Raw genomic sequence first — 16,533 nt, 5'->3', positions numbered from 1 at the left:
ATAGTCTCCTTTATTTGAGCTTACTACGCTGGTTAAGAATCCAAATTTCTCACCCTCCATCTGAATTTGAAATTTAATCATGCTATGATCACTCATTCCGAGGGGATCCTTTACTTGGAGAATGAAGTAATTTTGAAGTGTACTTTCTGTTGTAATGTAGGAAATTATGTTGCATTAGATTTTGTTTTACAGAGAATTCAAAAGAAGGGCTCTCTATTTGAACCACAGTGCTTTCACAATCAGGATTAATTGTACCTGTGCTGACTTCCATTAGGTGATCTCAGTTAGAGAGCCCAGCTGAGAAATGAGTTTGTACATGATGGGAAGTTGCAATTTGACCTTGAATGGGGAGCCCTGTACGTTGACATCGGAATTACCACTGCTGGACCTCTGCCTTGTAATCAGATTGCTTCTGTCTTATTCATTCATATGTCCTGCTCAGTTTTATGGATACGTCAAGGTTTACCAGCTGTATTATTTTGCAGGTTGAAGGTGATAATCATCCCAAAGATTCCGAATCCAGGCAGAAGCTTTGACCCTTTGTTCGACACCCACAATGGCAACTTTCAGGTAAAAAATAGAAGGAAATAAAATAGCCTCTGTTCTTTGAAGCAAATTCTTTTCAATCCTTTGGTCTTTCGAGAGGTATCACTCAGGCAATTCCTCACAGGGAGGGTGGAAAATCATCCCGCCCACATTTTGATTCAACTCCCCAGTGGCCTTCTACAGAGTGGTATTACCAGAGAACAGGTTGTAGGTCTTGCTCATCCCTTTAACCAGGGAATGGTGAATTGATTATATGGTGGGGGATGGGGGCGAACAGATGGAAACTACAGAAACAGAGTGAAACTAAGGAGAAAATTATAAATGACTATTAGCCATGCAGTTGCTCACAGCATGCCCGAATAAATTTTGTTTTAGGAGCATTATACCTGTATTATTCTGCTGCTGCAGTGTTGCAGTGTGTAACTTGCTGTGTCCTTTTAAAAAGCTACAAGGGACAATATCTGAACCATCCTCAGGTCAATTAGAGGCTGATTAGTCTTAGCACATGCTCAGGTTGAATAGAGATCAGACTGGCTTTCTTATTTTATACTGTGCTTTTTAAGTGTGACACAGAAATGTACTGGATGTAATTTTTTTGAAATAAATAGATATACTGCTGTTTTCATTTTTTTTTTAATCTTTGATTTTCTTCCTTCTTCTGAAGTTGATGATTTGTCCTGAAGGACAGTTCCATAGACAGGCACCCTCCGTTATCTCACTAAAACTGCTTCACACGTGAGCACAAGACAGTTTGCGTCAACAGGCGAATTTACTCTGAGGCACGTTGTTGTGTATCTGTAAAGCATGTACTCCCATGTTCCGTCACCAGGGAGCGCATCCCCTGAAGTCCCAGGGGATCCCAGTATCCCTTGGGAGCACTGTCTATAAGCTGGCCCCAAAGGCCTGTTCCTCACACTGGAGTGTCTTATTAAAGACTGAGGTCACTGTTACTTTAATCTCCCTGTGTGCAGCCTCATCTGTGTTAGGAACACAATAACTGGCGACGAGAATACGAATCCAACGCAAAGATGCAGCAAACTGTGGGCATCCTGGAGAAGTTCTCGGAGGGTGAGGCCTAGGAAGCCTATGTCGAACGGCTAGACCAGTACTTTGTAGCCAACGAGCTGGACGGAGAAGGAAGCGCTGCAAAAAGGAGAGCGGTCCTCCTCACAGTCTGCGGGGCTCCGACCTACAGTCTCATGAAAAATCTTCTGGCTCCGGTGAAACCCACAGATAAGTCGTATGAGGAGCTGTGTACACTGGTTCGGGAGCATCTTAACCCGAGGGAGAGCGTGCTGATGGCGAGGTATCGGTTCTACACATGCCAGCGATCTGAAGGTCAGGAAGTGGCGAGCTACGTTGCCGAGCTAAGGCGACTTGCAGGACAATGTGAGTTTGATGGCTACCTGCAGCAAATGCTCAGAGACTTTTTTGTATTGGGCATTGACCACGAGACCATCCACCGAAAACTTTTGACTGTAGAGACACCGACCCTCAGTAAGGCCATTGCGAAGCACAGGCGTTTATGTCCACCAGTGATAACAGCAAACAAATCTCTCAGCATACAAGTGCTAGCAATGTTGATAAATTAACTGGAACTGTGTTTGCGAGCAGAACTGTACAGGGCAGAAACCACGCGTTTGCAACTGCCAGTAGGCCTCAGGTGACCCAGATGACTCAGAGACCCCAACAAAGGATGAATGCAAGGCAATTCACACCTTGTTGGCGTTGTGGAGGCCTCCATTCAGCCTATTCATGCCGCTTCAAAGGGTATGTTTGCAAGAGCTGTGGAACAATGGGGTACCTCCAACAAGCTTGTAGACGGGCTGCAAACTCTGCAAAACCTGCTAACCACCACGTGGCAGAGGAAGATCGGTCCATGGTGGATCAAAGCAATTTCGAGCCTCAGAGAGAGAGGAGGCAGATGCTGAAGTACATGGGGTGCACACATTTTCGACGAAATGTCCACCTATAATGCTAACCGGAAAATTGAATGGCTTACCTGTAGCCATGCAACTGGACACTGGCGCTAGCCAATCCATCATGAGTAAAAAGATGTTTGAGAGACTGTGGTGCAACAAGGCATTCAGACCAGCCCAAAGAGCTTATCACTGTTCTGTGCAGCGCCATGGTCAAGGTCACCTATGAGGGCATGGTGCACGAACTGCCACTCTGAATTGTCCCGGGCGATGGCCCCACACTGCTTGGAAGGAGCTGGCTGGGCAAAATCCACTGGAACTGGGATGACATCCGAATGTTGTCACATGTCGATGAGGCCTCACGTACCCAGGTTCTTAACAAATTTCCTTCCCTTTTTGAGCCAGCTATTGGAAACTTTTCCGGGGCGAAGGTGCGGATCCACTTGGTCCCAGAGGCATGACCCATTCACCACAAGGCGCGAGCGGTACCTCACATGATGAGGGAGAGAGAGGAAATTGAGCTGGACAGGCTGCAACGCGAGGGCATCATCTCCCCATTGGAATTCAGTGAGTGGGCCAGCCCGATTGTTCCAGTACTCAAGAGTGATGGCACGGTGAGGATTTGTGGCAATTATAAAGTAACTATTAATCGTTTCTTGCGACAGGACCAATACCCATTACCTAAGGCAGACGACCTATTTGTGATGCTGGCAGGAGGCAAGACGTTCACCAAGCTCGACCTGACTTCGGCCTACATGATGCAGGAACTGTAGGAGTCTTCGAAGGGCCTCACCTGCATCAACACGCACAAGGGACTGTTCATCTACAACAGATGCCCGTTTGGAATTCGGTTGGCTGCAGCGATCTTCCAGAGAAACAAGGAGAGCCTACTGAAGTCGGTACCACACACGGTGGTCTTTCAGGACGATATATTGGTCACGGGTCGGGACACCGTCGAGCACCTACAAAACCTGGAGGAGGTCCTCCAGCGACTGGATCGCGTAGGGCTGCGGCTGAAGAGGTCGAAATGCGTCTTCCTGGCAACAGAAGTGGAGTTTTTGGGGAGAAAGATCGCGGTGGACGGCATTCGGCCCACAGACGCCAAGACAGAGGCTATCAGGAATGCGCCCAGGCCACAGAATGTCACGGAGCTGCGATCGTTCCTGGGACTCCACAACTATTTTGGTAACTTCCTACTGGGGTTAAGCACCCTTTTAGAGCCCCTACATGTGTTATTGCGTAAAGGTGAGAACTGGGTATGGGGAAAAAAAAACAAGTAATTGCTTTTGAGAAAGCCAGAAACATTTTATGCTCCAACAAGCTACGTGTATTGTATAACCCGTGTAAAAGATTTGTTCTAGAATGTGACGCGTTGTCGTACGGAGTCGGGTGTGTATTGCTACGAGCTAACGTTGCAGGGAAGTTGCAACCTGTTGCCTATGCTTCCTGTAGCTTGACTAAGGTCGAGAGGGCCTACAACATGATTGAGAAAGAGGCATTAGCGTGTGTGTTCGGGGTAAAGAAAATACATCAGTACCTATTTGGCCTCAAATTTGAGCTGGAAACTGATCACAAGCCCCTCACATCCCTGTTCGCTGAAAACAAGCGGATAAATACTAATGCCTCAGCCCGCATACAAAGGTGGGCTCTCGTGTTATCAGCGTATAACTATACCATCCGCCACAGGCCTGGCACCAAGAACTGTGCGGATGCTCTCAGTCGGCTACCATTGCCCACCACGGGGGTGGAAATGATGCAGCCTGCAAACTTGTTGATGGTGGCGCAGCCTGCAGACTTGTTGATGGTCATGGAAGCATTTGAAAATGATAAATCACCTGTCACAGCCCGCCAGATTAGGACTTGGACCAGCCAAGATCCTCTGTTGTCCCGAGTAAAAAACTGTGTACTGCATGAGAGCCGGGCCAGCACCCTGTTGAAATGCAAGAGCTAATCAAGCCATTCCAGCGGCGAAAGGAACGAGCTGTCCATTCAGGCAGACTGCCTGGTGTGGGGTAATCGCGTAGTGCTACCAAAAAAGGGCAGAGAGACGTTCATCTCGGATCTCCACAACACACACCCGGGTATAGTAATGATGAAAGCGATAGCCAGATCCCACGTGTGGTGGCCCGGTATCGACTCTGACTTAGAGTCCTGTGTACGGCAAAGCAGCGTGTGTGCTCAGTTGACCAACGTGCCCAGAGACGCACCACTAAGTTTGTGGTCCTGGCCCTCCAGACCATGGTCGAGGATCCATATCGACTATGCGGGCCCGTTTCTCAGTAAAATGTTCTTGGTGGTGGTGAATGCTTTTTCAAAATGGATTGAATGTGAAATAATGTCGGGAAGCACCGCCACCACCACCATTGAAAGCCTGAGGACCATGTTTGCCACCCACGGCCTGCCTGACATACTGGTCAGTGACAACGGGCCATGTTTTACCAGTGCCGAATTTAAAGAATTCATGACCCGCAATGGGATCAAACATGTCACCTCGGCCCCGTATAAACAAGCCTCCAATGGGCAGGCAGAGCGGGCAGTACAAACCATCAAACAGAGCCTTAAACGAGTCACAGAAGGCTCACTCCAAACCTGCCTATCCCGAGTACTGCTCAGCTACCGCATGAGTCCCCACTTGCTCACAGGGGTGCCCCCGGCTGAGCTACTCATGAAAAGGACACTTAAAACCAGACTCTCGCTGGTTCACCCCAACCTGCATGATAAGGTAGAGAGCAGGCGGCAGCAACAAAATGTAAACGATGGTCGTGCCACTGTGTCATGGGAAATTGATCTGAATGACCCTGTATATGTGCTAAACTATGGACATGGTCCCAAGTGGATCGCGGGCACGGTGATAGCTAAAGAAGGGAGTAGGATGTTTGTAGTCAAACTAGACAATGGACAAATTTGCAGAAAGCACCTGGATCAAACGAGGCTGCGATTCACAGACTGCCCTGAACAACCCACAGCAGACCCCACCTTTTTCGAGCCCACAACACACACCCAACGGATCAACGACACCACGCCGGACCAGGAAATCGAACCCATCACACCCAACAGCCCAGCAAGGCCAGGCTCACCCAGCAGCCCTGAAGGGCCAATAACACGCCAGCCCAGCGAGGGCACAGCCAACACACCAGAACAGACATTTGTACCGAGGCGGTCCACCAGGGAAAGAAAGGCTCCCGCCCGCCTCACCTTGTAAATAGTTTTCACTTTGAATTTGGGGAGGAGTGATGTTGTGTATCTGTAAAGCATGCACTCCCATGTTCCGCCACCAGGGAGCGCATCCCCTGAAGTCCCAAGGGATCCCAGCATCCCTTGGGAGTACTGTATATGAGCCGGCCGCTAAGGCCTGTTCCTCACTCTGGAGTGTCTTAACCTCCCTGTGTGCAACCTCATCTGTGTTAGGGAGACAATACACATAATGCTGTTGTCAGCCCACACCAGCACACATACCTTCCAGTAGGGGGGGCACCATATAGTGATTAGGAGCAGGAATATATGGCTGACATCATCTGAAAACAGCGCCAGTTTCCACATGTACGCTGAGGACACCGAACTCTACCTCACTACCACTTCTCTTGACCCCCCTCTCCGGTCTCTAAATTGTCAGACCGCTAGTCCGACATCCAGTTCTGGATGAGCAGAAATGTTTTCCAATTAAATATAGGGAAGACCAAAGCCATTGTTTCGGTCCCCACCATCAACTGCATCCGTCTCCCTAACATATGCCTGATGGTGAACCACGCTGTTCACAACCTCGGTGTCCTATTTGGCCCTGAAATGAGCTTCCGATCACATATCCGCGGCATAACTAGGACCACCCATTTCCATCTCCGTAACATCGCCCGTCTCTGCCCCTGCCTCAGCTCATCCGCTGCTGAAACCCTGATCCATGCCTTTGTTACCTCTAGACTGGATTATTCCAGTGCACTCCTGGCTGGCCTCCCACAGTCTACCCTAGGTAAACTTCAGGTCATCCAAAACTCGGCTCCCGGTTCCTAAATTCCACCAATCCCGTTCACTCATCACCCTTGTACTCGCTGACCTACAGTGGCTCCCGGTTAAGCAACGCCTCAATTCCAAAATTCTCATCCTGGTTTTCAAATCCCTCCATTACCTCACCCCTCCCTGGGTGTAATTTCCTCCAGCCCCACAACCATGCAAGATATCTGTGCTCCTCTAATTATGCCCTCTTGAGAATCCCTGATTATAATCGCTCAATCATTGGTGCCTGTGCCTACTGTTGCCTAGGCTCTAAGCACTGGAATTCCCTCCCTAAACTCTCCGCCTTTCTTTCTTCTTTTAAAATGCTCCTTAAAAACTACTTCTTTGAACAAGCCTTTGGTCATTGGTCCTAATTTGTCCTTATGTGGCTCAGTGTCAGATCTTTTGTCTTTAATACTCCTGTGAAGTGCTCTGGGACCTTTTACTACATTAAAGGCGCTATATAAGTACAAGTTGTTGTTGTTGTGTTATCACCCCCGCCCTTTCTAACCCAGGGATGCTGAGGCCAAGAGCAGTGTCCTTCCCGCCACCTGGACTGAGATCATTTAACTCAGAAAGTATCAGGAATCAAACCGTGGATCTTTTACACTCAATAGTTCGGTTCCAAACAGGGCAATGCACTTATCAACTGAACTGTTGAAGAGCTTGTTATTTAACATTTCCAATTGGCAGAAGTGATATTAGCAAGCGACAATAGGAAGCGTAATGAGAGAAAGAAATAAAGATATGTATGAGACACCATGAACATGGGAATAGCTTAAAGTGGTGCAAATAGAATGAGAAGCATGAAAAACTGGCAAAGTGAAACAGGCTCCAGCAGCCCAGGAGCCTGGTAGAAGAAGAAAACAGAAACAAGGGTGCAGACCACTTCACCAGCAGTGTTCCGATGGACGCTCCGCATCCCAAACACCCACTCGGCCCTTCCCTCTATCCCCAGAAACATCGGCACACCCATTCCACATTGCCGGGACTAGCTGCCAAGAAAGTGAAAGCCATAGTTAAGGTCTGAAGTTATTAAAGTTAATATGAAGGCCAGAGGACTGCAAAATGCGCAAGCTCCATTAGAACAGTGTAGAAGGCCAAAGACAGAGAGGTCAGAGTGGGGGCGGGAGAGGTAGTTGAAATATAAGTGACAGGGAGCTCAGTGTCGTATGCGTGGGCAGAACGCAGGTGTTTGGCAAAGCGGTCACCTAATCTGCCTTTGGTCTGCCCAAGACTGCACTGTGTGCAGTAAAGAAAAATCTTGTTCTTATTGAAATGAGATTCTGCTTGTTAAATTTTTTCACTGGATACGATTTACGGAACATTTTTTTTTTTATAAATTTGTTGCCAATCTTTCCAATTCTTTGTCAGATCACAAACGCCAGAGGTCACCTTGCACACATCAAGGATCACCCTGCGCCAATGCTCTTAGCCAAAAGGCCTGGAGCCCAAGCGCCGTTCCTGGAAGTACTGCAATACCAGGTTCGTGCCATGGAGGTGGATGGGTCAGGCCCCCCACACACCTCCGTGGAGGTGGATGGGTCAAGCCGGAACATTTTGGCACAGCCTCAGTTAAAGTGCGTCCGTTGCCTGTGGTTTCTGAGCAGCCCAGATGTTAAGGTTTGTCGCCTTCAGACGCAGAAAGAGCGCAAATCATTACAAAGGGATGCATAATCCCACCTCCTTCCTCTCCCAGCCACTGTCTCAATATGTCTAAAGTAACATTTAACTTGCTGCTAGGTTTCAGCAAAATAGTGCCATCCTAGCATCACCTTCCGTCGGTTTAATTTCTTACGCGGTACTGATTGGGAATGCAGAGTAATGACATTATTATGGATCTCCATTTGAATTGGGGAGCTCTGACTGTACTGGGGTCTCTGCTGCCATCAACGCACGGTATTTATATTTCCAAGTGCGGGAGATGGCGGGAAGATCGTACGTTCGCCACTGGCTGCCCTTGTAAACTTGGCTTAAGAGACATTGGAAGAGATGTTAACTTCCTCCTCCCGGCGGAAATGGGGTTATAATGGAGCCACCATTTTTCCAGGAGCTGTCGGCTGGTAGCCCAGAAGCCGGCCTGAATCAAATAGCAGGCTCAATAATCAATGCAAATGAGGGTCCTTATACATAAAAATAAATCCCTGATGCGGGTTTAACTGCCCACTGGGCAGAGCGCAGTGCTCCGTGGATGCTCCGGTCAGTAAAACCTAGCGGTACAGCAGAAGAGTCACGAGAAGGTCAATGCTAAAATTACTTTTCGCGGGACCTCCTCCGGGCTCCACAACAACAAAAACAAAATAGTAAAATATTTCACAGGCACATCAATAAAAAAAAGAAGGTTGGGATGGGAATAGGGCCATTAAGGGATAGACAGGATAATACCACAGGTAATGATAGAGAGATGGAAGAAATGTTAAATAATTATTTTGCTTCAGTATTTACCAGGGAAATAGAACAGATACACATGACTTTGGATGATGAGGCTAGTAATGAGATGTGCATTTAAAATAAAAAGAGAGGATATAGTTAATAAACCAATCAAACTCAAAGAGGATAAAACCCCTGGTCTGGATGGATTGTATCCATGCATTTTAAAAGAATCTAGGGAAGAGATAGAGGCATTACTACACATATTTAATAATTTGTTAGAAAAAGGTGTACTGCCAGAGGACTAGTGGATAGCTAACACAATACCTATAATCTAAGAAAGGGGATAGATCATGTCCAGGGAATTATAGACCAGTCAGCTTAACATCGCTGGTAGGAAAAATAATGGAATCCCTACTAAAGGAGAAAATAGAAGAACATCTAGAAACCAAAAATATAATAATAAATATTCAGCATGGATTTCAAAAGGTAACATTTTGCTTGACCAACCTCATTGAATTTTTTGAAGAGGTATCCGAGAGAGTAGACAATGGTAATGTAGTAGATGTAATTGATCTAGAGTTTCAAAAGACCTTCGATAAGGTACCTCATAATAGACTGATGAACAAGGTCAGAGGATGCGGAGTCAGGGGTCAAATAGAATGGATAGCTAGCTGGCTTCAAGGCAGAAAGTAGAGAGTAGGGGTAAAGGGTAACTATTCACAGTGGCAGGAGGTGGGTAGTGGTGTTCCACAAGGATCAGTGCTGGGATCACTGTTGTTCACAATTTATATTAACGATTTAGACTTTAGAATCAAAAACACAATTTCTAAATTGGGGAATAGTCAGTACTGAGGAGGACTGCAACAAATTACAGGAGGACATTAATAAACTTGCAGAATGAGCATATAATTGAGAAATGAAGTTCAACACAGATAAATGTGAGGTATTACATTTTGGTAGGAAGAGTAGGGAGGCCACTTATTACTTGGAGGGTGTGACTCTAGGTGGGGTAGAGGAACAAAGGATCTCGGATACAAATACACAAATTACTAAAAGTAGCGACACCGGTTGGCAAGGCCATAAAAAAGCAAACCAAGCACTAGGGTTTATTTCTAGAGGTATAGAATTGAAAAGTGGGGAAGTTAACAGGATGTAACGGCAATCATGAGCGAGAAGGCAAGAAAAATAAAGCAAGCGACAGAGGAAAAAGTGAACGCAAATGGAGAAAAAATAGCATGCAAGAAGAAAATGAGAGGGAAGGATATCAGAACAGGAAACTACAAGAAAATAATCAACACGGGGATTAAAATATCACAAATAAAGTTTGAGTGCAAAATGTACTGCCCGTCGTGTCACTGAGCCATTCAGACCCAGAAGTTGCCCAGGTTCAAGCCTGTACTATGCTGAATTAATGTTTTTCAGTTAACGTGATGGCGAGATAGAGAGGGAAAGAATCAGAAAGGACCCCACTCCGATTTGTAATCCAAAGACCTATTCCAAAGAAGCCTTATGTGTGGTCATTGGGTGAGAACAAGATCAGGCTTGGCTGCGATATTTTAACAACAGCAGCAACTTGCATTTATGTAACATAGTAAAACATCCCAAGGTGCTTCACAGGAGCCTGCTTGTATTTACTGTTGAGTCTCTGACAGGAAGAACATGCAGTTGTGTGGGGTACAGGGGATGTATGGGATTGTAGCCTAGCTCGAGGCAGTGGGGGTAAACCTGACTTTGTGCGATTGTGTAAACCGGGATATAGTGAGTTGGTGGCCCGTTTTACATCTCTCCCCATTTTTATTTCCATTGAAGTAAATGACTTCAAAGTCAAAATTACCACCCGGTGTCTTGAGCAGAGAAGGGTGGGAGATCTGAGGGGAAAAAAACAAATGCAAACTCTTTTCGATGTAACTGAGGCCAGTCCCACCTTGTCTCCACTCACTGTATGGTTAAGTAGATCACCACTGCCACCACCCCCGCACCCCCCAAAATCTCCCAGTAGCTAGAATGTGGAAACATTGAGGTTTGTACCATTCTATCTCAATACGGTGTGTGGTGTTTTAATCAGATGTTGGATGTCTTCTTGAGTAGGGTGACTTATCTACACTTGTAGGAAGGAATAATCTGATGAAATTATTGAGTAAGCAGCATCAACTGGAATTTTATTCAATATATAAAAGGCAATGATTTTGAATGGAAATAAGTTCAAAGTTGTCAGTGGTGTAGGTCTTGGGTGGAGAGCTTCAGCTAGCCACCTGATAGTCCCAGTGCAGGGCCCAGCCTATTTCCAAGACACTAGCATATATGTGGCACGCTGTATACCCAGAATGGGCATTCCAATGCAACTCACAAGCTCCAGGCTATCCAGGAGATAGGCAGGGGAGCTCTGGACTGGTGGATTCCATAGGATATACAGCACATGCTATTCGGCCCAACCAGTCCATGCTGGTGTTTATGCTCCACTCGAGCCTACTCCCATCTTTCCTCACCTAACTCTATCAGCATAACCCTCTATTCCCTTCTCCCCCATATACTTGTCTAACTTCGCCTTAAATGCATCTATATTATTCGCATCAACCACTCCCTGTGGTAGCGAGTTCCACATTCTCACCACTCTCTGGGTAAAGAAGTTTCTTCTGAATTCCCTATTGGATTTCTTGGTGACTATCTTATATTAACGGCCTCTAGTTATGCTCTTCCCCTCTATCAAAGTATCCACTCTATCTAAACCTTTCATAATTTTAAAGACCTATATTAGGTGACCCTCAGCCATCGTTATTCAAGAGAAAAGAGACCCAGCCTGTACACAAACGCTTTACTATGGTCTTTTACTCATTACAGGACTGGCTTGGCGTCCCAAAGGACACATTGGAAGGTTTCAAATCAAACTACCATGAGAATGTGTGCATCGTGAGCGAGTCGCCGCCCGACTCCCTCCAGAGCAGTGACCACGGAGGGTCCTACGAGCAGCTCGGAAGGACAGAGATCCCAGGGAAGGCGTCGATTCCTGGCAACAGGGGAGAGATTCAACCAAAAAACACCTCACCAGCAACGCTGTTTTCTGATATTGCGGTTTTTGTAGAGAGCAGTAGGTATGCCATTAATGAAAACATCTACGTGAGAGTCTAGTCTTTGCGGTGTTTGCAAACTTTTACGACTCTGGAGAAATCCCAGATAGAGCGGTACAAAATCCTAAAAGTTTCTGCGGGCCTTTCGGGAATAAAATCGCTGCAATTGTTAATCTTCCCAGTAAACTCCCTAAGGAATTAAAACAGAAAATGTTGGACATGCACAACATGCCATTCAGGATATGGGAGAGAAACAGCCGCTCTTTCTCTTTCAGAAGCTGATCGACCTCTTGTGCTTTTCCAATATTTTCCAGTTATAATTGAGATAGCAAACTGTGGCGTTTCTTTTAATCCCTCTAGTATATCCGAGACACAGAAAGTTGGACCAGATAAACAGAGTTAACGTTTCAGGCCGATAATCGTTCATCAACCTAAAAACGTTAACTCTGTTGCTCTCTCCACAGATGCTGCCTGTCACCAGCATTTACTGTTTTTATTTCAGACTTCCAGCCTCCACCATATTTTGCTTTTGGAAAAAATAAGTATTACTTTACATATTATTCCTTATTTGAGGGCTGATTTCCCAATTGAGTGCTGCTGGAGTGGAGTGGCAGTCGTAGGCTGTGCTGGTTTGGAAATTGTAGGCCCGAAGCCTACATCTTTCATCCATTCATTTAAATTTAAATTTAAGCAGAGGGCTCCCGATTGGGAAATCAGTCACTTGGCTTCAAAATACCAAATTGGTATTTTGTGTTGCTATAGAGTAGGCATTTTTTTCAATAACGGCATAAGAATAGACTTGTCTTCTTAAGGGAGAGAATTTGAAATGTTGTGATTGATCTTTCCTGATTTAAAAATATTGAAAGTAGGACCATATGCAGAAATAACTAATGGTAAGAAGTGTGCTTCCAGGCTGTATCACATCTCACCAATTGAGCAATCATATCAAAGAGCTAAGCGCAAGTGTTTTGTCCATGAAGCATGTCACAACCTTGAAGCACACTGCCGTGTATTTTCTTGCTATTCTTGTGTAATGCGTATATGAGACTGATCTGAGAGTGTTTTTATTTTTTGTTTTGTTTCATATTTTGTTGAGGCTATAGCAGCACCAAGTCTGGCTGAGGAACATAACAGTGGGCAAGAACTGACCAGGAGAGAGAAAGTCGGTGGCAGCCTGAGCAATATAGCGTGGGGTTCAATTGATTGTTACTGTGAAGTGGTGTCATAAGTAACTTATACCAGACTTTTAACATGCTGTTTGATGCTGAATTAACAAATGCTTTGCATGTATTATGATTCTGTAATTCTGTCTCCAGTGTACCTTTAAAATTTTGTATATGCCTTTGAAGATTTCCACATGGACAGGTACTCCAAAATGTTTTAAAAGTTTTGCTTCAACGATAAAACATTACTTGAACTCATCAAAATGGGTGTTTCAATTGTTCAAAGACATTGAGGTAGATCATAATTTTAGTTGGTAGTGTAAAATGGGCGAAAATGAGTTGACAGCCCATTGTATGTCTCTCCTATTCTTTATTTCCATTGGCTTCAAGGACAGTTTAGTAACCTGGAGTCCTGATTCCAAAATGGCAGTCTTGACCAATGTTAGGGAGGGATCAAATCAATAATATCGATTTTTTTTTAAAGAATTACTGGTCATAAAAACATTTGTTTTTAATTCAAGCTGGATATAACAAATTGCTGAAGGTTTCATTAATTTAATAATGACGTATAGCTCCATTAAAAAAAATTTTGGCAATTGCCTTTCCAGCTTGTCTTTAAATACTACACAGATTGTAAGCTGAAGTAAAAACAGCTGAGTAAAGACTATAATTAAATAAGGGCTAGAAATTCGCCAGACTGTCGTTATGTGACAAATAACACTGAGAAGAAGAAAAATTTCGCCATTTTTTAATGGGGCAAGTTTGGCCAAAAAATACCCCCGTCCTTAAAAAAACGGCCCTGCTGGAGGAATCGTGTTGGAAAACGCTCACGGTAAAGTTAGAGAGGACTGCGTTTTCCAACACGATTCCTCCAGCAGGGCCGTTTTTTTAAGGACGGGGGTATTTTTTGGCCAAACTTGCCCCATTAAAAAATGGCGAAATTTTTCTTCTTCTCAGTGTTATTTGTCAAATAACGATATCGTGAAAATTACAGGGGAAAAAACATCCAAAAAATTGTCAAAAATAAAAAAATGAAAATTGAGAAAACATTCAAAAAGCATTAGCAACAGAATCACTGAAAAAACAATTGTTTTAAAATTCAGCTTAACTTTTTTGTAGGTCTTCTTACATACCGACATTTTTGAAGCTGCAACTCCAGGTTTTTCAAAACGGTGTTTTGCGAAGTGAATATAGCAGTGCCAAACGGGCAAACTTAGGCGGCACCGCTTTTTAGGTATGGCGTCACTGAAAATGCCGATATTTTGACAATGCCATCCTTAAGGTTTCTGAAATTTTAAGCAGTTTATTTTTAGGATAAAAACTTCACTTTAACGTGAAAAATTGCGTTAAAACGCACGTTAGGATCGCGAATTTCTAACCCTTAAGAGATTTCACATAGTTCTCGCTGATTTGGGCAATTGTTTTATGTTTCCAGGAGCAGCTTATCAAAGAGGGTTGGAAATCGGATAGACAGCGCACACTAACCAGGCAGCCAGGCTGAGAGGCGGTGCCCTGTACGTGAAATCTCCCTTTCTTATCATTATTCACCCTCCATAGTTTTCGTCCGACATGCCACAGGTGTACCGGTGGAAAATCTGAAAAGTGAAATTGATGTGAATTGATAATACAATAGGGCGGATGTACCTTACGAAAAAGTAATGGAAAAAGTTGACAATTCTGAACTAGTGAATTTTCAAATGTAATAAATGACAAATGAGATCAGGTCTACCTAACTGACATATAGAAAAGGAACAAGGGATCTGCTGCCACATGTTCCATCAAGCACCAGCCAGGCTCATGAGAGAAGCACTGCTTTCCCCATTGCCCCGTGCCTTTTTCAACTATCACAGAGACTACAGAACTGGTATAAAGTGTAAGAATCACAGAATCATAGAATGGTTACAGCACAGAAGGAGGCCTTTTGGCCCATCGAGCCTGTGCTGGCTCTCTGCATGATCCCATGAAAGACATTTTCCTTTAATGGTAATCAATTATTCTGTATTCCATTTCCCCCTGCCTTGAGTCTCTCTAGATCACTCACCTTCATTGATCAAAATGACTGCCAGACCACCCACCAGTGTTAAAAAGAAAAGAAAGACTTGCATTTACACTGCACCTTTCATGCCTTCAGGACATCCCAAAGTGCTTTACAACCAATTACATAATATAGTGTTAATATGTTGGCAGTTTCTAAGAGATGTGCATGACAGCTGCTTCGTGCAACTCTCTCTCTCTCCCTCCCTCACTGTTCAATGCACCAGTGGCATTTGTTGCCTCTCCCTGCAAATAAATGGTGAGTTTCAAGGACTCACTATGTCATATGCCTGAAATTGAGGTCGGAGGCTTCCTTCGTACGAACGCCTCCGACCCGAAAAAAATCTTCGAAAGTACCTGGTGGTCTCGGAGGAACGTAAGATCCCAGTCGGAGGACTAGATTCACTGCGCAGCACATGGGGAGATGCCTTTCAGGTACATAAGTCCAAGCTGGAGTCACGTGGACTTGGACAACCAATCACAATGCAGTATTCTCATTGATAAAAATGGGAACTCAGTTTGTACGAGTTCCCTGCCGTCCGGACACGCCATGGTGCAACATCTTGCCGTCTGGAGGAGGCGGGGGTCCCCGATGGAGTGTACTCTACGCGGGAGTCCTCCCATTATTTATCGGGGACTTGGCCTGGAGGGTGGTACACGGAGCAGTCCCGTGCAATAAATTTTTAAGCCGGTTCATGGGCTCCCAGGCCGCCTGTAATTTCTCCGGTCTGGAAGAGTCCGTGTTCCACGTTTTTATGGAGTGTGCGAGGTTGCAGCCCCTGTTCCATTATTTAAAGGGGCTGCTCCTCAATTTCTGGTTGCACTTCAGTCCCACACTCCTGATCTTTGGGCACCCTGTGCGGAGGGGAGCGGGTAGGTCCGAGGGCCTCCTCGTAGGACTGCTCCTGGGCACGGCCAAGGGTGCCATCAGCCGGTCCAGGCAGCGGGCGGTTGAGGGGGTTGTTCAGCCTGACTGCCTGCCTCTCTTCTGCGCCTACATCCGGGCCAGGGTGTCCTTAGAGATGGAGCACGCAGTGTCCACCGGTACGCTCGCGGCCTTCCGCGAGAGGTGGGCGCCGGAGGGACTGGAGTGCATTGTCACCCCTGGCATCCAAATTTTAATTTGATTTTATTTGTTTTAAAGTTTAATTTGTTTTAATTGCCAGGTTTTAGTGTCCCCCTCCCCTTTTATAGGGGGCACTTGTAAATTATATGATTTTAACGCCCCAAAAAAAAATCACAAAAGGAAAAAAAACACAAAAAAAAAAGAGGGCAGTTATAAATGTCTGGACTGTCCCCCAGATTGGGGGGGCACTCGATCTAATGTTTATTTGTACTCCCCAAAAGAGCTGTAGAGCTGTTGAACTACAAAAATACAAAAAAAACAAAAACAAAAACAAAAAAAGGGCCTTGGGAAATGTTTGTAGTGTCCCCCAGATTGGGGGG

The 16,533-nt window shown here is 45.3% G+C and overlaps 1 protein-coding gene across 3 annotated transcripts in view; it reads left to right on the top strand.

Moving 5' to 3' along the window:
• The window catches only part of LOC139265122 (cytokine receptor common subunit gamma-like), a 90,083-nt gene extending 75,482 nt beyond the window's left edge, over nucleotides 1-14,601 (top strand). The window contains exons 7-9 of one of the 3 annotated variants that reach the window (XM_070882029.1): nucleotides 486-570; nucleotides 11,664-11,910; nucleotides 14,489-14,601. In XM_070882029.1, the coding sequence (XP_070738130.1) occupies nucleotides 486-570; nucleotides 11,664-11,910; nucleotides 14,489-14,523 (367 nt within the window). In that variant the 3' untranslated portion in view covers nucleotides 14,524-14,601. Of the gene's footprint in view, nucleotides 1-485; nucleotides 571-11,663; nucleotides 12,051-12,993; nucleotides 13,251-14,488 lie in introns of those variants that run through there. The other 2 variants (XM_070882031.1, XM_070882028.1) reach the window with 2 other exon arrangements.
• The last annotated feature ends 1,932 nt before the right edge of the window (nucleotides 14,602-16,533 follow it).

This window comes from Pristiophorus japonicus, chromosome 6, assembly GCF_044704955.1.
Source record: "Pristiophorus japonicus isolate sPriJap1 chromosome 6, sPriJap1.hap1, whole genome shotgun sequence".
Taxonomy (NCBI): Eukaryota; Metazoa; Chordata; class Chondrichthyes; family Pristiophoridae; genus Pristiophorus; species Pristiophorus japonicus.
This window is presented reverse-complemented; position numbering and strand designations above follow the sequence as displayed.